Genomic DNA, 24,774 nt, shown 5'->3' on the forward strand with positions numbered 1-24,774 from the left:
TGGGACTCTGTGGGAGAAGGCGAGGGTGGGATGATTTGAGAGAATAGCATTGAAACATGTATATTATCATATGTGAAATAGATTGCCAGTGCAGGTTCGATGCATGAGACAGGGTGCTCAGGGCTGGTCTACTAGGATGACCCTGAAGGGTGGGATGGAGAGGGAGGTGGGAGGGGGGTTCAGGATGAGGAACACATGTACACCCACGGCTGATTCATGTCAATGTATGGCAGAAACTACTACAATATTGTAAAGTAATTAGCCTCTAGTTAAAAAAGAAAAAGATATAACCACCTGGAATATTTTCACATTTCCACCTCTATTATAGCTAAACAATAATAAAACGTCAACACAGTGAAGTACTTTTCAAATGTTAATTTTCATAGTTTGCCAAACATATAATAGCAATGCTCCACCTTTAATGTTCCTACCATTTCATTTTACTTGTTCTAACAAGTACAGAGAATGATGAATTTAACTAAGAATGATTTCAGACTAACTTCTCTAACATAAAGCACTCAACTTTTGTAATGTATGTGGAGCAAGTATAATAAGCACTGAAATATGTAATTGCTTTTTAGGAAATATTTGTTTCCAATTTAGGTTTCAGAGTAATGTGGAAGACTAAATTATATCATTTTTAATGGCTGTCAGGTAAAGCTCTCAGGATCAGTAGTAGATTAAGAAATAGAAGCACAATTATAGAAAAAAGAAAAATAAACTTTAAAAGGACTGGACCTTAGGCTCTACTATTATTTCGTAAGCTACAAGAAGACCACACCGTTATTTCTGAAGTAATATTATCAGCCATGCTTTATAATATTCCTGTATACAGCTAGTTGTTCTCTGTTATAACATTTGTAAGTGTAGATTTTAATTCCAGGCTTTCATTTTTATAATCAACAAATAAATGCATATATGTTCATGTTGGGAAAAAAGAAAGAAATCCCTTGCATTCCTATACACTAACAATGAAAGATCAGAAAGAGAAATTAAGGAAACAATCCCATTCACCATTGCAATGAAAATAATAAAATACTTAAGAATAAATTTACCAAAAGAATCAAGAGATATATACAGAAAACTATAAAACACTGATGAAAGAAATCAGCGATAACACAAATAGAGGGAGAAATATACCACGTTCTTGGATTGGAAAAATCAATATAATAAAAATGAGTATACTACCCAAAGCAATCTATAGATTCAACACAATCCCTATCAAAGTACCAACAGTATTTTTCACAGAACTAGAACAAATAATTTCACAATTTGTATGGAAACACAAAAGACCCCGAATAGCCAAAGCAATGTTGAGAAAGAAGTATGGAATTGGAGGAATCAACCTTCCTGTTCAATCATTTTTAATAGAGAAATTCAGATTGTCTGTTTCTTTTTGTGTTAGTTTCTGTACTTCATGTCTTTTAAGGAATTTGTCCACTTCCTCTAAGTTATCTAATTTATTGGTGAACATTGTTCCTTGTATTACATTATGCTCTTTCTCACTTTAATGTCAATAGTAATCGCTCCTCTGTCACTGTGATGATAGATATTTGAGCTTTTTTTCTCTCTCTTTTTTATTTTTTGGTCAATCTAGCTTAAAAGTTCTTTTCAAAGAATCAGCTTTTGGTTTCATTGACTTTCTGTATTGTTTTTATTCCCTATTTCATTAGCTTCTGCTCTCATCTTTATTATTTTCTTCTTTGTTCTAGCTTTAGGTTTAGTTTGCTCTTCTTTCAGTGAGTTAGGGTGGAAAGTTAGGTTCATGACTTGAGATTTTTGTTCTTTTTAAAAGTAGACATTTATAGCCTTAAACTTTTCCATGAGCACTGTTTTTCCTACATCCCATTCATTTTGGTAAGTAATGGCTTCATTTTTATTTATCTCAAAGTAATTTCTGGTTGTATTTTTGATATAGTATACAACTCATTGGTTATTTAGGAGTATATTGTTTAATTTCCATGTATTTGTGAGTTTCCCAATTTTTGTTATTGATTTTTAATTTAATTCCATTGTGGTTGAAAGACATACACTGTTTTATTTATATCTTGAATTGTTTTTTGCATAAAATGGTTAATTAGAGCAGCAGACTATAGTGTGGTTTATCCAAAGAGACTCTAATCCAGTGATAAAAGACTATGAAGTTCAGGAATGTAATTCTGTTTCCTTGATCATTCCAAAAGCCAGAAGGGACCACTGATCTCACTACTATAGTGATGGCCCCTATAAGTGGACTTGGCCTTGTTCGGTCATTGGCTAGGAAGTCTGAGCAAAGGTCATAGAGGGAGTGATTCTGGTATCTGACCCTGGTATCTTTCCTGATTGATAGAGCAAATTATACTTGCTGTATAATTTTTGAATTTTCACTGACTTTTCTTTTATCTTCTCTCTACAGTACTCTTTCCATTCCTTATCCCAATCCTTGAAGTATTAAATATCACCATATTTCCAAAAAGTGCTGTGAATTTTTTGGCAAAATCCATAAAAAGGATAAAAGAAAGTCGCCTCAAAGATAATCAAAAGGTAAAATCTAGTGGTGGTTACATGAGGGTGTTCATGTTTTGAAAATTTGTTAACCTGTACACATATGATTTGTGTACTTCTCTGCATTTTCTTAAAAGTTAGGTAGAGAAATATAGATTTTAGAACTGGGAAGTTATTAATATATCATTTTGGAGGGATGAGGATGGTGGAGGTTGGGGAAGAAATAAGAAAATGAACCAGAGAGTGATGTTTAAATTTAATAGTAGGCATGCATATTAGTATGTCATTGCATAAATATTGTTGAGATAAAAGTTTACCACTTCCATTCAATAAACTGTTAAAGGATAACAATTACTGTTTGAGAATGATTTTACCAATATTATAATTTTCCCACATGTTATACTGGTAAAGAATCACTTTGATTCTAAGACTCCTATTTTATAGATTGTGTAATGAATGGAAAGCCCCATCAGGCAGCTGGTGGAGTGAATTCTGTGTTAAATTGGCGTGGGCAGGGGTCTTCTCTGGGCCATGAGGCTGCAAGCTCATTAACCCAGGTTTGCCTCCATGAAGCCTGGAGGCCAGCACAAGGATGTCTGCAGGTCAGGGGGGACAAGGGTTTTGTACCCAGGATGTCACTGAAGATTGTATAGAGTTTCGAGAGGGTCAAGGCATTGATGATGCTTCCAAAAACACTGCCAATGAACTTTGCAAATGTGAGGGGATTAATTTGTGTGATCATTCATTAAGAATTAAAATTGGAAGGAAAAAAAGGATCAAAATCATGGACTTTTCATGAGCAAACAGGTGTTACAGGAGAGACAGCAGGCAACTCTTTGGCAAAAAAGCTGTTTCAAAAGACAGAGAAACCAAAAGTCAGAGACAGTGAGGACCAGAAAGCAGTTGGATTGATGGCTGGGTTTCTCTCTGGGAAACATCATGTTCTCCGAGATCTGTAGGTGAATGTTAGTTCACTGTCTCCGTCAATAGTAGTCAGACTTCTAATTTTTAAGGGGCCATAGTCTGAGGAAAGAGGTTAAATACTGCACTCCTGATTTGTCTATGACTTCAAAAGTAACTTTCTATCATAGAAATTTCTTTCTGCTTACAGCCACGTGTGGACTTTCTTCAGCTGATGATTAACTCCCAGAATTCCAAAGAAACAGACAATCATAAAGGTAACCAAGGGGAGCTTCAGAGGGGCCACAGTGGGGAGACACAGAGGCAGGGGGCAGTTCTGAAGATGTGCAGGAAGTTTTCCAGGCAGATGGGACTCTCTGCCAAATTGAAGAAAGACACTTGTGCAGAAAGAAAGAGTAGACTGTGGTACTTCCTTGAAGTTTTCAGGCACAACTTTGTTCAGAGCTCAAAGGGCAAGTATAACAAGGATGTCATGCCCAGAAGTCAGTTATGCAATGGATCACTACAGCTGAACCTTTGGGGAGCTTGGTTCCAATATCAGTTCTCAGGCTCCTCCAGACCCACCAAGTCAGAACCTCTGCCTGGAAATTTGCATCAGGGCTTCATCCCTTCATTCATCAGGGGGCACATTGGCCCAGTCTTGGTGACCTTAACTTGGAACACTTTTAAACTTGTGTTCACCAGCTTACTCTACTGTAAAGTGTAATTTTCCCCCTTTGTTATTAACACGTAATTTCTGGGAGAAGCCTTTGAGACGGTAAAGATTCTGTTCCTCTTCAAGTTGTCACCCACTGGCTTAATCATTCATGGATGGTTTTTGACTGAAACCGTTGTTACTGTGGTGGTTAAAACATGATGTCTCTCTAAACCCATCATTCTTTTGTATTTATGAGCTGATGTTCTTTCATAAGGAGAGCTCTCCATTCTCCCCCAGTCATTTATTTATTTATATCAATATAATCTCACGTACAGCTAACTTACTCCCTCACATCACTCTTCATTTTGATTTTCAAATTCTCTCAGGTTTCTCCCCTGGAGTCCTTTCAAGGGGGCTCCTATATATATATTACTTTTTTCTCCTGAAAATTTTTTTTAATAGGCTATTTTTTAGCAGAAATTAAAAAGCAAAATTGAGTGAAGAATAAAGAGTTTCCCAATAAACATTCTGCCCCCCACCTACATATAGCCTTCCTCAAGTCAGAAGTCCATACTGGAGTGATACACTTGATATAATCAATGAACCTAAATTGATACATTATCACCCAAAGACAATAGTTCCCACCTGGGTTCAATCTTGGCATTGTACATTCTATGGGTTTTGATAAATGTTTAATGATGTGTGTCCACCACTGTAGTGGTGTTCAGAGTATCCTGTATCCTTTTCATTTATCATTTTTCAAGAACTTCCTTACTTCCTAATGCAAGGCATTCCAGCTTTCTCTTCTATTTCCCCTGGAATAAGCCATTTCTCTAAGAAGCTCTGGTTCCATTTAGTGAGAAATGGTGTTTAGAACCCAAAATCTAGGTTCTAGGAATGCTCATTGCTACCAGGGCTTTTTTTGTTGTTGTTGTTTTTTGCTTCCAGATCCTCTCAGTGGACAATTTTCAGAACATCAACTATTTTTACACAGGAATGTAAAAATTAAAAAAAAAAAAAAAACAGATGTCTGTATCTACTCCAAAACACTGAGGCAAACCAACTCTCCCTCACACACAAAAAGACCCTGGTGTGTTTTAATTCCATTACATGAATACTCCTAAATGGTTAATTTGAAGCCACCAATGGATTGATAACCATCTCACAAAAGTCTGGAATTTTATAAAATTGGTTCTTGAAAGCAGGTATAAACCTACTTCAGCACACTCTAAATATATCTATAACTGTGTGGACACCTACTTCTATCATTCTATCTATCTATCTATTATCATCTATCATTTTTTTAAGTACATGATTCAATACAACTTTCTGTGATGAAGGAAATAGTCTGTATCTGTTCGGTTCAATATAGTAATCACTAGACATAAGTGTCTACTGAGGACATGACAAGTAGCCAGTGCCCCTGGAACCTGAATGCTAAATTGTATTTAATTTTAATCAATTAAAATTTGAATAGTCACATATTAGACAGCACAACTCTAGACTTTGAGTATTATGGGGTTTATGTTAACTGGGGAAAGAATTTGATGGTTGAATTTATCCACAGTACCATCAAAGATATCATGATTGGAGATATCATCATCTACAATCTTGTAGACCTTTATTACACTCATTTTATATTACTTTTATTATTAATTTCTTGGTTGGAGCAGGTATCACATAGAGTTGAGTGCTCTAAGTAACAAATGTCCTACTACACCCATCAAATAGCTGAGAGCCTGAGCATACTTGGTCTCTTTGGAGAAAATAAAACTGGAGACCAGTGTATAATCACAGGGCTGTTTGGTAAGCATAAAGAAGAACAGAGAGGGGGGACGTGTACTTAGAGAATGACCTTCAGGCTGGGATGAATCAGCGTTGCTAATTCTACTCTCTGGATGTTATTTTTCTAATTTTCACACTGGGCTATATCCTTCCATGGATGCATTCTCTCTTTTGCTATTTTAATGCCAATGATTAGCCTAGGATCATCACAACTCTTCGAATTTTTTGTTGATTTCTGTAGCTTCTATATTTATCTCGATCATCCCCTTGAAGACATGTGCCCCAGGTCTTGTATTACCTGATGCCTCTCAAGGGCATAATCCACGCTTCTCAGGCTACATTGTGCACATACATCTCCACATCTCATGAAAGTTCAGATGTTGTATCCATAGTTCTAGGGTGGGATTTGAGAATCTGAATTTGTATTAGGCTCCAGATCCTGCTCATGCTGCTGGTCCATGGACCACACTTTGATTGCAAGAGTTTGTCTGTAGCCCATATTGTACTCTTATTTTCCTGGAAACAAGTTTTGATAAAATGTAATTTAATTTCCCCTACCATATGGTCTGATGACTGGAAAAGGGAATGACAAACCACTTCAGTATTCTTGCCTTGAGAACTCCATTAACAATATGAAAAAGCAAAGAGATAGGACACTGAAATAGAGGAAAACAACAGAATGGGAAAGGCTAGAGGTCTCTTCAAGAAACTTAGGGATACCAGGGAAATTTTCATGCAAAGATGGGCACCATAAAGGGCAGAAATGGATTGGACCTAACAGAAACAAAGAAGATATTAAGAAGAGGTGGCAAGAATGCACAGAAGAACTATACAAAACAGATTTTCTAGACCCAGATAACCACGATGGTGAGATCACTCACCAGGAGCCAGACACCCTGGAGTGTGATGTCAAGTGGGCCTTAGGAAACATCACTATGAACAAAGCTAGTGGAAGTGACGGAATTCCAGTTGAGCTATTTCAAATCCTCAAAGATTATGCTATTAAAGTGCTGCACTCAATATGCCAGCAAATTTGGAAAACTCAGCAGTTTTCCAAATTTGGAAAACTCACAGGACTGGAAAAGGTCAGTTTTCATTCCAATCCCAAAGAAAGGAAATGCCAAAGAGTGCTCAAACTACTGTACAATTGCACTCATCTCACATGCTAGCAAAGTAGTAGTGCTGTATCTTGAAATTACCCAGCTGTGTTGGTGGGGGGTGGCATTGCCAGTAACAGAGGTCCAAGAATAGTATAGACTTGGGAAAACCTGGATCAAGACAGTTCTTGGCTTTTTCTTGGCTCTGTGAGGCAGACACAGGGTGGAAATCACTCAGTTTGATTCTGAATTACTTTTACATGATTTCCCCTAGGGGTTTGGGAGTTTCACTGGAATGTCTCATCATTTAAACTATGGTTTTTACAATGCCATGCATTACATAAAATGTCTTTCCTTTTTTTTTTTTTAGCTCTCTCTGACCAAGAGCTCGTGGCCCAAAGTATTATCTTTATTTTTGCTGGCTATGAGACCACTAGCAGTACTCTTTCCTTCCTTCTGTATATTTTGGCCACTCACCCTGATGTCCAGCAGAAGCTGCAGGAGGAGATTGATGCAACTTTCCCCAATAAGGTGAGTGATGATGCCCAGAGAGAGAGCGGGAAGGTGAAGCATTAGCATAATTGTCTTCTCACCACTTCTTAGGAGATTTCTGCCCAAAGCATAAGCATCAAATCATTTACCTCCTTTCCCAGGTGGTGCAGTGGAAAAAAAAATCCAATCTTTCTTCCAATGCAGGAGATGCAGGTTTGATATGTGGGTTGAAGAGATCCCCTGGAGTCGGAAATGGCAACCCACTCCAGTATTCTTGCCTTGGAAATCCCATGGACAGAGAAGCCTGGTGGGCTACAGTTCATGGGGTTGCAAAGAGTCAGAGAAGACTAAGTGATTGAGCACAGCACATTTGGAAGGATCTAAAGGATACAAAGCAAAGGGAGAAAACATAAGTACTTCATGCTACTCCCAGCAATATAAGTACTTTGAAAAAAGTACTGGTCCTGCGGTATCAGTTACCAGAATAACGCCAAGTAAAATTCACAGAAGTTCAGTGGCATCTAGCAGTAACCATTTATTTCTCTGGTGTCTGCATTTGTTGTTCAGGCACTACATTATGTCAGACTCTTTGTGACCCCATGGACTGCAGCATGCCAGGCTTCCCTGTTCCTCACTATCTCCCAGAGTTTGTCCAAGTTCATGGTGTCTGCATAGTTATCTGTTGATATTGGCTGGACTTGCTGTGGTCTGGGCTGTGGTCTGTGGTGGATCTAGGCTGGCCTTGGCTAAGTGGTTGTGTTGCAGAAAGGGGGACCCCTTCCAGGGCCCGAAACTGGGCTCTTGTCTAACACTCGGAAATGAATTGTCCAAGGAGACACATGTGTTAACAAAGCAAGAGGTTTTATTGGGTAAGGGGATCCAGGTGGAGAGCAGTAGGGTAAGGGAACCCAGGAGAACAGCTTTGCCAGTCTCGCAGTCTCGGGTGTTACGGTGATGGGATTAGTTCCCGGGTTGTCTTTAGCGAATCATTCTGACTCAGAGTCCTTCCTGGTGGTACATGTCTTATTCAGCCAAGATGGATGCCAGAGAGAAGGATTCTGGGAGGTGGTTGGACATGTGGTGTCTCCTTTTGACCTTTCCTGAACTCTTCCGGTTGGTGGTGGCTTATTAGTTCCTTGTTCCTTACCAGGACCTTCTGTCGTAAAACAACTCATGCAAACAGTTACTATGGTGCCTGGCCAGGGTGGGCGGTTTCAGTCAGTGTGCTTCCCCTAACAGTTGGACCGACTCAGCTCCACACATGCTCCTCACATGTCTCAATCTCTACACGTTTGCTTCTCATGGCAGTAAGAGGCCTAATCCCATGGGTGACTTTCAAAACTCTGCTAGCATCACACATAGCCAATATTCCACTGGTTCAAAGTGAGCCACCTGACCCACCTGAGTCAGGATGGGAGGGCATCGCAGAGCTAATGGCAGAGGGAATGGACAGAGGAAGTGGTGGAGAATTGGGACCATTAGTTCAGTCTACTGCCCTGTGTAAACTTTAGACTTGGTGAAGCCTGGTGTACAGGAAAGGATATACGGTAGGAAACAGAGGACATGAGTATGAGACCTGACTGGTTTGGGACAAGTCTTATGACCTTTCAAATCCTAGGACCACCAAATACTTTGTAGGGCCTGCATAAGCTAGAGATGATATTTCTTCTCTGGTAAACCCCATATTGGGATGCTTTTGATTACAAGAAGATCAAAAGGCTGCTAACAGACCAAGGCTAGCTAAGGCATTGCATTCTCTCCTTTTTATAAGAATACTAATAATACTAGTACTGTTGGCTGATATGTGCTTCTTACTTTATTTGTCTGTTGTCAATACTTTCTATTTCAAAATGTGTTTAATTTTCAACAAATTCTTTATGAGTCAGGAGAGGCTAACTTATGCCTCGATAACAGACAAGCCCTGGAATCTCAGGGGCTTTCATAGCAAAGTTTTCCATCACCCACGTGTACACGCTGAACATGGATTGTTAGTGGAGGATGGAGTGGACAGCTCTGCTTCACAGAGTCACTCAGGAAAACTGACTCAGAGCCTCCACCATGTTGTAATTGCCTTGTCTGGAACATGAGGCCTTCTTGTCTTCTGCGGAATAAGGAACTCGAGAGTTGCTTATTGGGTTTTCAACTGATTTGTCTCTGAACTGACATAATCACCTCAGTTCACAGCCTGTTGGCAAGGGTGATTTGGCCATAACCTCAAGTGGGATGGGAAACATGTGGACTACATGGATGCTGGGTGAGCACTGAGTGTCTCTGCCACACAACCCTCTGGAGGGTCAGCTCCATCTGTCTCCATGTAACATAAGAGAAACCTGAGCTACAGGGAGATGAAATACTTCCAGACACTAGTCGTGTACGTGGTGGTGATCAAGTCAAGCTGTGATCCAGGGTGTTGGCGCCTGAGCCACTCTTACCCTCTACAGTGTTTCCCCTTAACTGTAACCCCATGTGACAGCCCTGTGTCACCCCTAGTGGTCTCAGATCTCAGCCCAAACTGGAGTTCTTTGTGGTGTGCAGAGAGTTGGGCCCTGGGGCCACAATGGCTTGTTTAGACCTTCAGACCTTAGGGTCTCACCTGTAGGAATAAGAGACCCTTCTAGCAGCAGACGGTGGGGTTCTGATCCTCTTGTAACCTCCCTGTATCTGAAATTGTGTTCTCATTCATACTCTTCATTTGCAGATTTGGTTTAGAAAGGAACTCGTTTCTCCCCAATTATTTATGGAGTTTTCATGTATTGTTTCCAGATTGTATGTGTATAATGAAGAGAATGAGCAGTCAGGAGTCTTCAACTAAGAACCTTCATGTTGATAGGGGATTTGCTCTTTTTGTTTTTTTTCATTTCCATCCCAAACTTCATGTAGCATTTTTAAAATTTATTTATTTATCTATTTTTTACTTTACAATATTGTATTGGTTTTGCCATACATTGACATGAATCTGCCATGGGTGTACATGTGTTCCCCTTCCAGAACCCCCCTCCCACATCCCGCCCCATCCCATCCCTCCGGGTCATCCCGTTGCACCAGCCCCGAGCACCCTGTATCATGCATCGAACCTGGACTGGCGATTCGTTTCTCATATGATAATTTATGGCATTCTCCCATATCATCCTGCCCTCACCCTCTCCCATAGAATCCATAATACTGTTCTATATATCTGTGTCTCTTTTGCTGTCTTGCATACAGGGTTATCTTTACCGATTTACTAAATTCCATATATATGCGTTAGTATACTGTATTGATGTTTTTCTTTCTGGCTTACTTCACTCTGTATAATAGGCTCCAGTTTCATCCACCTCATTAGAACTGAGTCAAATGTATTCTTTTTAATGGCTGAGTAATATTCCATTGTGTATATGTACCACAGCTTCCTTATCCATTCGTCTGCTGTTGGACATCTAGGTTGCTTCCATGTCCTGGCTGTTACAAACAGTGCTGTGATGAACATTGGGGTACACGTGTCTCTTTCAATTCTGGTTTCCTCAGTGCGTATGCCCAGCAGTGGGATTGCTGGGTCATATGGCAGTTCCAGTTTTTTGAGGGATCTCCACACTGTTCTCCATAGTGGCTGTACTAGTTTGTATTCCCACCAACAGTGTAAGAGGGTTCCCTTTTCTCCACACCCTCTCCAGCATTTATTGCTTGTAGACTTTTGGATAGCAGCCATTCTGACTGGCGTGAGGTGGTACCTCATTGTGGTTTTGATTTGCATTTCTCTGATAATGAGTGATGTTGAGCATCTTTTCATGTGTTTGTTAGCCATTTGTATGTCTTCTTTGGAGAAATGTCTGTTTAGTTCTTTGGCCCACTTTTTGATTGGGTCATTTATTTTTCTGGAATTGAGCTGCAGGAGTTGCTTGTATATTTTTGAGATTAATTATTTGTCTGTTGCTTCTTTTGGGATTTGCTCTTTTATATGTTCTTTCCTTGGTACAGATGTGTGGCCTCACTTTCAAAAAGAAACTGACTGTGGCCTATTTCACTGAAGAGTAAGGGTCCTAGTCTTGGAAACATTTGTTCTCATGAGAGAGAAGATATACTCCATGATAACCTGTGGTGTTTCACAAAATATTTAGAGAATTGTTCCAATGTTCTTCCATTGTCATGACTACTGCCCATCTCAGTGGGCACTGAGGGGTCAAATGACATGTAAAATGTCTATAAATGCTAACGTTCTTTACCAATTTATTCCCTGGAGTTCCTAACATTTCAATAGGCCTATATAGATGGAGTTGAAGGTTGATCTGATATCTTAAATTATCAAAATCTATTTCTTTCTTCCCAGGCGCCTCCAACCTACGATGTCCTGGCACAGATGGAGTATGTTGACATGGTGGTGAATGAGACTCTCAGAATGTTTCCAATTGCTATTAGACTTGATAGGCTCTGTAAGAAGGATGTGGAAATCCATGGGGTGTCCATTCCCAAAGGGACAACGGTGACAGTGCCAATCTCTGTGCTTCACAGAGACCCACAGCTCTGGCCAGAGCCTGAGGAGTTCCGTCCTGAAAGGTACAAGACCCCAGGGAAGGGGACCCTCTCTGATCTAGCTGCTCAGAGCATATTCTGACAATTCTCATTATGGGTAACAAATGTGTGACTATATAATCGCTTTATTTTACACCTTTTTATTGTTAAATGTCTTTTCTTATTCCAAGAATATTATTTGATTAAATAGTAAATGAAATTAAAAGTTTTACCAACCGTGAACTAGAAAAAAAAAAAATTTAGCTCTGTACATTCTCAATACCTTAAGCTTTGCTATTGTTTAGACCCTAAGTTGTGTCCAACTCTTTGCAACGTCATGGACTGTGTCCCACCAGTCTCCTCTGTCCGTGGGATTTTCCAGGCAAGAATACTGGAGTGGGTTGCCATTTCCTTCTCTAGGAGATATTCCTAACCCAGGGATTGAACCCATATCTTGTGCATTGGCAAGTGGATTTTTTACCTCTGAGCCACCATGGAAACCCAATAACTTAAAATAGGCCTCATTAATAGTGGAATGTAAATCCTGTGGACATTTTTCTATGCATATACCCATGCAAACTTAGAATGGCATTATATATAGTCTGATTTTCAATTGCTTTCTTCATTTAATAGTAAACTATAAACAACATTCTGTGTTTTCTAAATATGTTTATATATCTTGCATCTGCTATAATTTACCTAACAGCTATATTATTTTAGGTGTATTGGTTTTTATTCCTTAAAGTTTGTCTGTCTGTTCTCCTTAGTTCTTTGAATTCATCACTAACATTCCCATATTTCCATTGCTTTAAACATTGGCTGCTGTTTCCTCTATTACTATTGTGGGACTGTAGGCTAAGGACCTAGAGGTCTCATCCCTGATGGTTCCAGCAGCCTTAGTGAGGATGGAGACACAGGGGCCCTCATTCAGTCTGTGGCTGCAGACCCGAGTCAGCTCCCTTCTGCTTCAGTGCTTGGTGACCTTTCGGAGAGAAATCCTCTGGCCTCTAGATGTCTAGACTTTCTCCTTGGAGGGGTTAATATTGTCTTCTGGGAATTCAGAGTCAGGGTCTAGTTTGGGCACAGATTGGACTCTGGAAAGAGCTGATGCTCTCCCATTTATTTTATGGTGAGCAAAATTTGGACTGAATATTTTAGTGCACTAGCTGGGCCCTTTATGAGCCCCTGACTATAAGCTCCCTGACAGCAGGGACTGTGTCTTGTTAACCCTGGTGTCCCTAGCGCTAGCATAACCTGTACATGTAACATTGTTGAAAGAAGAATCAGGGTCCACCAAGTCCTCCATCCTGGACCGGCGAACCTCAGTGTCTCTCTCAAGTTCAACAGCTCCCCCTCCTGCAACCAGGAACCTGACCAGAGACCACTCACTGTACTTCCCTTTGATTCATTCAGCCGTCAAGCAGAGAGGTGGTGCTCACCTGTGGGTGGCAGGAACTGGACCAGGGAGTGAGAGATCCAAATGTTAAAGCCCATTATTAGGCGTTTTGGACATATACACTGTATATTCTATAGGCTAATGTCTATGAATCACGTTTAATGTATCTGTCTGTGCCCATTCCCTGCTCCACCATCAGCCAGGTCTGCACTGCTCACATGATGCCCTTCGGCTAATTCTCCATGCATCAGAAATCACATTGTCTGTAAATATTCCAGAATAGTCTCCAAAATAGGGACTCTTTAAAATACACAGAACCACAATGCCATTATTACTTACCCCAAATCCACATATTTTCTTAATATATTCAAATATTGAGGAGTCAAATTTGAATTGAGTAGAGGTCTCACCATCAGGGACTTTATAGGTTTGTAGAAATGATAAGACACAGAAATCAGTGATTGAACCAGAGTAGAGCTGAGTCATATGCCCACATAAATCTACTGACCTCAACATCCTCTGTGTGTGGGAGGAAGAGACACACATATGCAAGAGGAGAGAAAGGAAAACAATTGAAAACTAACAATTTAAATATTCAGAGATGTTTCTCCTGCTTCCTTCCTCTCTGAGCACATGACCAACGTCAGTGTTGGAGGCAGGAACCCGCTCTTCCTTCAATCAGTCTCATTTCCTAACTGTCTTTCAGAGCCTGAGCATCTCACCAACCTGAATGTAAATTTCATATTTAAAAATGCATTTTCTTTAAACATTCTTCATCTCATCTGCTCACCAGGACTGAAAGCTCCTGTGGGGTTCAGGGAATGGGAAGGCCCTGGGGCTTACCTTTCTCACAGCAAAATCACCACAGCAGGATTCAGTCATCTGCCCACAGGAGTCTCCCTTATGCTACTGGTTGAGGGTTTAAGTTAAAATCTCACACCTGGAGCTCCTGTGATTTTTCTGTTTCATTCACTTGTTTCATCTACTGTTGTGGATCCAGGTTCAGTAAGAAGAACAAGGACAGCATAAATCCTTACGTCTACCTGCCTTTTGGAACTGGACCCCGAAACTGCATTGGCATGAGGTTTGCCATCATGAACATGAAACTCGCTCTCGTCAGAGTCCTGCAGAGCTTCTCCTTCCAACCTTGTAAAGAAACACAGGTCAGCAGTTCACTATCTGCATAAGTAATGTTTTATTGGGAACTTTTTAACCGAGATATATCTCTCTGTGTCTGTAAGATTGTGATCTATTCAAATAACAATTTAACTCACTAGACAGAGAATCTGTTTGAAGCCATCTGTGACCTTCAATTGTCAACCATCCCTGGAGGGCTAAGTCTGTGGCTTCATAAAGACCCAACTGTAAAGGTCATCTAGAGTCAGTGCAGTTAGCACAATATGACTGTACAAAGTCCAGTGAACTTGAGCAACTTTTAAAATTTGGTGTCACGTCCACTAGAAGGAAGGAAAATGTCGTATGTACACAGTCATGAGAGCAGTGATAAGCATGTCATGCCTTTTCAGTGATGCCCTTCTCCATGGGAACTTACAGAAGCTCTCCTGACAGTGATTCTCAGCCACTGTTTGTATAAAGAAATTACTGGGGAGCAATATCCCGATGCCGAAGTCATCTCAGACTCTCTAAAATAATTCCCCCAGAGTGTGGCGTTGAGAGCACCCCCACTGATCCTCCTGTGCAGCCACAGTGATCCCTGAGTGAAAGCGTTTCTGCCGGATGGGAAGGGCTCCCACAGCCCCTCACCTGCCAGGGATCCTGCTGCCATCCAGCTGGGCTCCCTTTACATTCTCAAAATGACTGAGTGTCCTTCCTGTCCACCCTACAGTCTGTTTCCACCTTCGAGTTCCAGTTCAGTCCTGAGCCCCTGCATGCAGCCTCCCCATCCAGGCCAGAGCCCACTCTCCCCTCTGCTGTGTTTACAGGTACACAGGCTGGCGTCATGGGTCCGACCACCTAACTTAATACTGCATCACTGAACCATCCAGTTTGGTTCCTTTGTTTTCTTTGCACTTAAAAAGGTCTTTAACTCTGTCCCCTCATTTATTCCTTCCATAAATGCTCAGTGGTGCCTTGACGTCATCAGGGTAATGTTTAAGGAGTGAGTTACAGTTGATTAGAGCTCTTGGACACAAATATGGAACAGTTTCAACTTTAAAAATTTAACAAATGTCATTTGTATACTTGCTTTTTTATATGTCTCTGTGTATGCCTATCTGTAGGGAAAATGCATACCATTTGAAAGTTTAAAATAACAGTTTGTTACAGTTATAGCAAGACCTGGAATCTCTCTCTGAGGTGCACACAGAACAGTTGGCGTTGATTCATCTCAAGCACAGCCCTTTAATAAGGCTTATTTCTAGGAGTCATACATTTAATAAGCAGCGACTCCCCTTGAGTAGCTTTCTCGGGGAAGAGGAGGACAGAGACGTTTCCATTTTGCTTGCAGGCATCTGTGTGGGCGTCCTGTAAGTGCAAGCACACATGGGACTCAGCCCTGAGAGAAAGGGGGCCTCGGGCACCCCTGGGAAGGGCAGATGCCCCTGCAAGCTCCACCCAGTCCCCCACGGGCTGGGGCTTCTCCCTGCACAGATACTTGCTTGTCCTTCAGTCAACTGAGGCTAGAAGGTCACTCTGTTGGTTCCCCCAGCACAGAAGGAGTGACTGGGTGAGAAAGGGGCTAAACATCTCAGACAAAACACTGTGGGTCATCAGAAGTTCACCATTTGTACTACGCTTGGGAACCAGGGGATGTTTAAAAAAAAACAGGCATAATGCTTCATAGGCATAGTGCTCAGTCGATATTTTTGTGCAATGAATGATGTATGAATGCTTTCACCATCCAGTCTTGACGTGACTTACAGAGTAAGTACAGAGAATCAAAGATAAAGAGGGGAAACTGGATGCAAGTGATCAAAAGGTACAAACTTCTGGTTATAGATAAATAAGTACAGGGATATCACATAAAACATGATGATTATAGTTTTTAGACATTTTTAATATAATTAAAATTATAAAATTTTAGACATAAATTTTAACATAAAATTATAGACATTTTTATGTAGTAGAAGAGAATAGAGCCTAAAAGTGCTCATGGGAGGAAAACAGTGTTTTTTATTTTTCTATCTCTATGAGTTGGTGGATGTTAACTAAACTTTTTGTGGCTGTAATTTCATGATATATGTAAGTCAAATATTTATGCCATAAATCATTTATATCTCAATAAATTGGAATTAAAAAATTTTTAAGTGAATAATAAGGGAGTACTAGAAATGACTTTGTGCCCATATATTTTATAACACTTCAAACAGACCAATTTTCTGAAAGTCATAATCTATTAAAATTGAATCAAGAAATATTGGCATCCTGCCCCTCCCTATAGCTATTGAACACATTGAATTGGTAGTTTAAAAAAAAAATCAAAACTACACAATGCTAAAAGTAGCTTGTGTATTGTTGTAAAGCATTATTGTCTGAAATGTATCTTGTCTATTTTGCTTCTCTTGCTGGTGGTGCTTCATTCATTGGTTCTCTTATGCTTGCTTAACTGTTGCAGATACCCTTGAAAATAAGCAGTCAAGGACTTTTAAAACCGGAAAAACCTGTTGTTCTAAAGGTTGTGCTCAGAGATGGAACCATAAGTGAAACCTGACTTGCCCTAAAGACCTGGGCTTTGTTCTTCAAGGAGCTGTGTCCCAGAATTTCAGGGGGCTTGATTTACTTTGTGGTAAAACTCAGAAATAAAGATGGGCTTCATCTGCTGTACTTGCTGGATGCCTAGGATATCTGCACATTTGTTTAGCTTTCTCAGTGTCTGTGTTTTTATATATTGTGTAACATGAAAGAGGTGACTAATGAGGGCTGGATAGGTACACTCAGCTTATCTGATTCTCAAAGGACCATCTCCACCCACCTGCAGTTAGTAACGTCTACTCCAGAGCACTGATCAAGAAAGAAAATGTCTCAACACTTTTATCAGCAAATTAATGAAAACAAGAATCATTGTGTTGACTGAAGTTCTAACATTTATTTATATATCACAGGTTTTATTTTATATATTCCAAATCAAATACTCTATTGAACAGCTCTATAACCAACTCTTTACAAAAGTATTATTTGATACTTTTAATACATTCTGCACTTTAGAATGTGTACAACTGAATCAGGGAGAGCCAGTGACTAAACACTTTTGACCATCACAATCCCCGGTGGGTGGGACCGTTTTCAAAACTGCTATTTGATATGTTACATAGGTAAGAATTAATCCACAGTGATTTTGCCCATTTCTTAGTATGTTCATAGTTTAAATCTATGTTTTTTGGGCACATATTTCATATAACAACAGACACACATATACTATTAGCTTTGATTAAAATTTTTCATCCCATCTCCCCTGATATTTCTGGAAGGCAGGAAACAGATTTTCTTGAAGTGTCTTTGTATTCCACCCTCAACTCCCAACTGTCTTAACACAATGAACATGGAATAAAAGATGGTTGATTGGTCAGTTGATTGGGGAGAAAGGTTACAAGCACTGGTCACTTTCAGTTGATATCAGAAGCTGCACACAGCCCTTCCTTTCCCTTTTCTGCCCCTCCCATCCACAACCCCTTCCTTGCTAGTGCTTTCCTAGATAGTCCAATCCTAAAGTCATTGGGGGAGCACAGAAGATGGGCACCCTTACATTCAGGCTGTCGGCAAAGAAGGGGGACTTAGTGGCTCCGAGTTGGAGACTGCCTAGAGAGGGGAAAGTATCCACAGAAACAGCAGCCTGGCATGGGTGTGGGAACATAGGCTAGGAGAAAAGAGTGTCCACCCTCAAGAGTGGCCTGGCCAGAGCAGCCAGAGCCTAAAGAGGGTGTGGAGGTCCGAGGAGGATGAGGAGGGCACCATGAGTAGAAAGGGGTTTGAGTGGCAATAGCGACATAAAGGGGGGTTGATCAAGTAAATAAATATAATATGGATAATGCTACTGTAGAACAGCAGAGAAATAACTCCAGAAGGAATGAAGAGGCTGAGCCAAAGTGAAAATAACACCCAGCTGTGTATGTGTTTGGTGGTGGAAGTAAAGTCCAATGCTGTAAAGAACAATATTGTATAGGAACCTGGAATGTTAGATCCATGAATCAAGGTAAATTGAAAGTGGTCAAACAGGAGATGGCAAGAGTGAACATCAACATTTTAGGAATTAGTGAACTAAAATGGACAGGAATGGGCAAATTTAATTCAGGTGACCATTGTATCTACTACTGTGGCCAAGAATCCCTTAGAAGAAATGGAATAGCCCTCATAGTCAACAGAAGAGTCCAAAATGCAGTACTTGGGTAAAATCTCAAAAACGGCGAAATGATTTCGGTTCATTTCCAAGGCAAACCATTCAGTATCACAGTAATCCAAGTCTCTGCCGCAACCACTAATGCCAAAGAATCTGAAGTTGAATGTTTCTATGAAGACCTGTAAGACCTTCTAGAACTAACTCCAAAACACCAGTCCTTTTCATCACAGGGGACTGGAATGCAAAATTAGAAGGTCAGGGGATATCTGGAGTAACAGGCAAGTTCGGCCTTGGAGTACAAAATGAAGCAGGACAAAGTTTAACAAAGTTTTACCAAGAGAACCCACTGGTCATAGCAAACACCCTCTTCTGACAACACAAGAGACGACTCTACACATGGACATCACCAGATGGTCAATATTGAAATCAGATTGACTGTATTCTTTATAGCCGAAGATGGAGAAAGCTCTATACAGTCAGCAAAAACAAGACCGGGAGCAGACTGTGGCTCAGATCATGAACTCCTTATTGCCAAATTCAGACTTCAATTGAAGAATGTAGGAAAAACCACTAGGCCATTCAGGTATGACCTAAATCAAATCCCTTTTGATTATACAAGGGAAGTGACAAGTAGATTCAAGGGATTAGATCTGATACAGTGCCTGAAGAACTATGGACCAAGGTTTGTAACAGTGTACAGGAGGCAGTGATCAAAACCATCCCCAAGAAAAAGAAATGCAAAAAGGCAAAATGGTTGTCTGAGGAGGCTTTACAAATAGCTGAGGAAAAAGAGAAGCAAAAGGCAAGGGAGAAAAAGAAAGATATACCCAATACCCATCTTAATGAAGATTTCCAGAGAATAGCAAGGAGAGATAAGAAAAGCTTTTTAAGTGAACAGTGCAAAGAAATAGGGGAAAAAATAGAATAGGAAAGACAAGAGATCTTTTCAAGAAGATTAGAGATACTAAGGGAACATTTCATGCAAAGATAGGCAAAATAAAGGACAGAAACGGTATGGACCTAACAGAAACAGAAGATATTAAGAAGAGGTGGCAAGAATACACAGAAGAACTATACGAAAAAGATCTTCATGACCCAGATAAGCATGATGGTTTTATCACTCACCTAAGCCAGACACCCTGAAGTGTGAAGTTGCAAGTGGGCCTTAGGAAGCATCAGTACAAACAAAGCTAGCGGACGTGGTAGAATTCCAGCTGAGTTATTTCAAATCCTAAAAGATGATGCTGTGAAAGTGCTGCACTCAATATGCCAACAAATTTGGAAAACTCAGCAGTGGCCACAAGACTGGAGAAGGTCAGTTTCATTACAACCCCAAAGAAGAGCAATGCCAAAGAATGTTCAAACTACCACACAATTGCACTCATTTCACACGCTAGCAAAATAATGCTCAAAATTCTTCAAGCTAGACTTCAACAGTATGTGAACCGAGAACTTCCCGATATACAAGCTGGGTTTAGAAAAGGCAGAACCAGAGATCAAATTGCCAGCATCCGTTGGTTCACAGAAAAAGCTTGAGAATCCCAGAAAAACATCTACTTTGGCTTCATTGACTACCCTAAAGCCTTTGACTGTGTAGATCATAAGAAACTGTGGAAAATTCTTCAAGAGATGGGAATACCAAACCACCTTACCTGCTCCCTGAGAAATCTGTATGCAAGTCAAGAAGCAAGAGTTAGAACCATACATGGAACAATGGGCTGGTTCAAAATTGGGAAAGGAGTATGTCAGGGCTGTATACTGTCACCCTGCTTATTTAACTTATATGCAGACTACATCATGTGCAATGCCAGGCTGGAAGAAACACAAGCTGAAATCAAGATTGTGGGGAGAAATATCAATAATCTCAGATATGCAAATGACACCATCCTTATGGCAGAAAGCGAAGAGGAACTAAAGAGCTTCTTGATGAAGGTGAAAGAGAAGAGAGAAAAAGCTGGCTTAAAACTCAACATTCAAAAGGCCAAGACCATGGCATCTGTCCCATCACTTCATGGCAAATAGATAGGGAAACAATGGAAATAGTGAGAGACTTTATTTTCTTTCACTCCAGAATCACTGCAGATGGTGACTGCAGCCATGAAATTAAAAGACGTTTTTCTCCTTGGAAGAAAAGCTACAACAAACCTAGACAGTATTTTAAAAAGCAGAGGCATTGCTTTCCCCACAAAGTTTCATCTAGTCAAAGCTATGGTTTTCCCAGTACTCATGTATGGATGTGAAAGCTGGAGAATAAAAAAGGCTGAGTGCTGAAGAATTGATGGCTTTGCACTGTGGTGCCGGAGAAGACTCTTGAGAGTCCCTTGGACTGCAGTGAGATCAAACCAGTCCATCCTAAAGGAAATCAACCCTGAATATTTAGTGGAAGGACTGATGCTGAAGCTGAAGCTCCAATACTTTGGCCACCTGATGCCAAGAGCCCATTCACTGGAAAAGACCCTGATGTTGGGAAAGATTGAAGGCAGGAGGAGAAGGGGATGACAGAGGATGAGATGGTTGGATGGTATCACCAACTCAATGGACATGAGTTTGAGCAAACTCCCTAAGATGGTAAAGGACACAGAAGTCTGGTATGCTGCATCCATGTGGTCACAAAGAGTCAGACACGACTGAGCTACTGAACAGCAACAATGGACAATGGAAGACAGGTTTCTCCCTGTTAGAGAAGGGAGTCCCTGGTCCAGGAAAGGGGAAGACAGCAGAAACCCCGTGGAGTCAGAGATTGGAACTGCAGGTATCAGTGTACATCCTTGCTTTTCTTTGTAGACAGATGGTAGCTAGTTAGCGGGATGATACACTACAGATAGATAGGTGATATAGATAGATGACAGATAGATATGTGTCTGTGTGGTAGGTGGAGAATCTGCAGCTGGAGTCCTGCTCAAGGCCCTGAGCTCGTGCAGCTGGACAGAACTGCCCAGCCCCAGTTAGAATCCAGGAAATAATATCCGAAACATTTATGACTCAGTGGCTCCTCATACAGCAGGGGGGAGAGGAGACATTTGAACATAATCAGTAAGAATGAAAAAGGTAAAGATTCAAGAGTCAGCAAACTCCCAGCTTTTTTTTTTTGTTTTTCAACTACAACTTGAACTCATGTCTCCTTTTGCTAACAAACAACACAGTTCCTAACTTGTGCTTACTCTGTAATGCTTGTCCCTTTTGGCTACTACTTGAACTCGTATGAGCTCACGTGAGTGAACATTTCTAGAGGGTTTGCTAAGGATCGGGTGTGTGATGGTCAAGGTCACATGTTCTCTTCCCCCAGTGACACCAGGACTCTGACCTGCAGGTTCAGGCCCCAAGACCCTCAAGTCATGGATCAGGGTCTGGTCTGACTGGGCTCCTATAGGAAGGGAAAGACATAATTATTAACCCTCATTCTACAGATCAGGCAACTGAGGCTGAGCAGGTTTAAATAATCCACCTAGGGCCTGCACATCAGTCACATTCTGTGGATGCCTTCTGGGCATCTGTGTACACAGTAGAGAGAATAAGTGTCCTGGGAGCCCAGAGAAGCCTCAGGGACCTGGTGGACCAGGTTCCCAACTACACCCTTCGCTTGCCTTCTCTGCCTCTGGCAAATTCTCACAGATTATTAACTAACATTGGTAGCACAAAGTCAAAATCCCAGAAATTTTACTATATCACAACCACTAAGATGCTTATGTTAAAAAAAGGGAAAACAAAAGTGTTGGTGACAGTGTAGAGGAAATGTGGAACCTTCATCTGTTGCCAGTAGGGATGTAAAGGTGCAGCAACTCTGTGGAACAGTTTGGCAGCTCCTCAGGTATTTAAGCATAGAATTATGGACGGTGTTGTTTGTTAGTTGTATGACCGCACAACTGCACTCCTGAGTAGATGCCTAAGAGAATTGAACGCAGTTTCTCAAACAAAGACATACACCTGCGTGTTCATAACACCACTATTCACAACAGTTCAAGGGGTAGAAACAAGGCAAACCAGTGGATGAATGGATAAACAGATGGTGATGTAGCCATAGAATAGTTGCTTCTTCAGTTATCAAAGATGTGAAATACTAACACATGGTACAGGAGAGACTAACTTGAAAAACATGTAGATGAAAGAATTCAGACACAAGAGACCACACATTACATGATTCCATTTATATGAAACATTTGGAAGAGGCAAATCCATGAAGACAGAACGTACAGGAGTGGTGGCCAGGGCTGGGAGAGGAGGGAGTGGGGAGGAGCTGCTTATTGGGTCAGGAGTGCGCTCTGGTGGAAGGGGAGTGTGCTGGAACTAGGGGAGGTGGTGGCCCGACACTGTGAATGTGCGAAACGGCCCTGAGTGGTTGATGTTATGCCAGGTCAGTGTCACCTCAGTAAATGTTTTTAATCTCAGGACTGTACCCTAACGAATTCAAGACAGGTCACTGTAATACCACAGAGCCTGTGGCTTTTCCCAGATGCCCTGCACAGCCTTCAGGTCCCTGCTGAGCTGTCCAGGGTGGAGCCTTGGCCCTAGGATCACAGGATCCCTAATTTGGTCTGTGATCTGATTAGCAGTAATAAAAACTGGTTGATTTAGACATTGTGCTTTGCAACCAAGAAATGGCAAACACACTCAGCAATGGTAATGATGATAAGATGGACCATTCTCACTGCCTGAATGCCCTCTCTGCTTCTTCTCTTAGGCAAACTCTGCTGTGCCCCTGGTACCGCAAGCAGTGTCACCTCCTCTGGGAAGCCCACCCATCCCAACAGTGGCTCCACATCCCACTTACTTCCGCCTTTCCCATCCTCCTGCTGCCTTTGGAGGTGTCTGTGTGCATGGAGCACCCGACCTAGGTAAGCGCCCTTTGTAGTAGTTAACACCTGTTTAACCCCCTCTCACTGGTGAGGCTGGGACAGGTGACTTGCTTCTAATAAATAGAATATGGCCAAAGAGACGGGATGCCTCTCCTGGGATTAGGTTATAAAAACACTGTGACTTCCATCTTGGGCACCCTCTCTCACTCCTTCACTCTGGGAAAAGTGGCTGCCGTGTTTTGAGCTGCCCTATGGAGAGACCCTAGTGGCAGAGATCTGAGGGGGCTGCTGGGCCACAGTCAGCGAGGAACTGAGTCCTTGAACTGAGGATCTGAACCCTGCCAGACCACCTGGAGGACCTGAAAGTGGGGCCTTCCCTGGTTGAGACTTTGGATGAGACACATCCCAGCCTGACAGCAGGGCTGTAACCTCGTGAGAGAGCTTGAGCCAGACGTTCTCGGTGTAGCCACACCTGACCTCCCAACCCACGGAGCTGTGACATAGTAAATGCTCATTGTCTCAAGGGGTTATATTTGGGGATAATCTGCTAGACAGCATAAACAGCTAGTGTACCTGCCCTGGTCTCTGTTCTAGCAACAACTGCAGGGACCATCTTTGCATGGATTCCAACTGAGTTTGTGCAGTAAAGCCTGACTGTGCCTCTCAACCTAGCAATTCATCTGTAATACAGAAGTTTTAGAGAATTACTTCCCTGTGGGAGGAATATTTTCCCAAAGGAAAAGGGAAACCAGTGAATATCCTCTTCCCCCTTCCTTCCCTTGGATGGGCTGCTCTGTAGGTAGTGGTCATATGGCCTGTCAGAAGATGGTCTGTTGATCAAAAAGTTGATTGCCTTTGATATCAAGTGTTGGCCAGGTTGGTTAATGAATTGTATAGACTCTCCTTCCATGCTTTGTTCTTATTTTCCTTCAGCCTCCACGCCTGGATCAAATTTCTCATAAGATAGTAGCACAAAACTCTGTATCTCAGGCTCCCCTTTTATGGGAAAGCAAGTTAAAGCATATGTGTTCCTTGAAAGTTACTATAAAACTCTCTGGATGTGAAGTTTCCTTGTGGGAAGATCTTGACTTCCACCTAATTTTATCTTATGATTTTTTTTTTTTTGACTATTTAACTTTCTATCATTCTCAGGTTGACTGTGGTCAGTTATGTTTTCCTAGGAACTAGCCTATTGCTTGTGATATTTGAAGTAATGTTTTTCACAGTTCTTGAAAGTGAAAGTCGCTAAGTCATGCCCAACTCTTTGTGACCCCATGGACTGTACAGTCCTTGGAATTATCCAGGCCAGAATACTGGAATGGGTAGCCATTCCCTTCTTCAGGGGATCTTCTCAACCCAGGACTGAACCAGGGTCTCCTGCATTTCAGGCA

General features: G+C 41.3%; 2 protein-coding genes across 7 annotated transcripts in view; one reads left to right on the plus strand and one right to left on the minus strand.

The window, feature by feature from the left end:
• Positions 1-24,774, minus strand: part of ZNF3 (zinc finger protein 3) — a 490,877-nt gene that overhangs the window by 264,584 nt on the left and 201,519 nt on the right. The gene's annotated exons all lie outside the window — the stretch shown is intronic.
• The window catches only part of LOC145531926 (cytochrome P450 3A24-like), a 68,529-nt gene that overhangs the window by 40,278 nt on the left and 3,477 nt on the right, over positions 1-24,774 (plus strand). For 4 of the 6 annotated variants that reach the window (XM_081555880.1, XM_081555881.1, XM_081555878.1 and 1 more), the window contains 6 exons: positions 2,396-2,523; positions 3,596-3,662; positions 7,295-7,455; positions 11,720-11,946; positions 14,298-14,460; positions 16,872-17,106. In XM_081555880.1, the coding sequence (XP_081412006.1) occupies positions 2,396-2,523; positions 3,596-3,662; positions 7,295-7,455; positions 11,720-11,946; positions 14,298-14,460; positions 16,872-16,967 (842 nt within the window). In that variant the 3' untranslated portion in view covers positions 16,968-17,106. Of the gene's footprint in view, positions 1-2,395; positions 2,524-3,595; positions 3,663-7,294; positions 7,456-11,719; positions 11,947-14,297; positions 14,461-16,871; positions 17,107-23,268; positions 23,423-24,774 lie in introns of those variants that run through there. The other 2 variants (XM_081555876.1, XM_081555877.1) reach the window with 1 other exon arrangement.

Source organism: Giraffa tippelskirchi, chromosome 13 (genome assembly GCF_054371585.1).
Source record: "Giraffa tippelskirchi isolate mGirTip1 chromosome 13, T2T-mGirTip1v1.2.pri, whole genome shotgun sequence".
NCBI classification, from domain to species: Eukaryota; Metazoa; Chordata; class Mammalia; order Artiodactyla; family Giraffidae; genus Giraffa; species Giraffa tippelskirchi.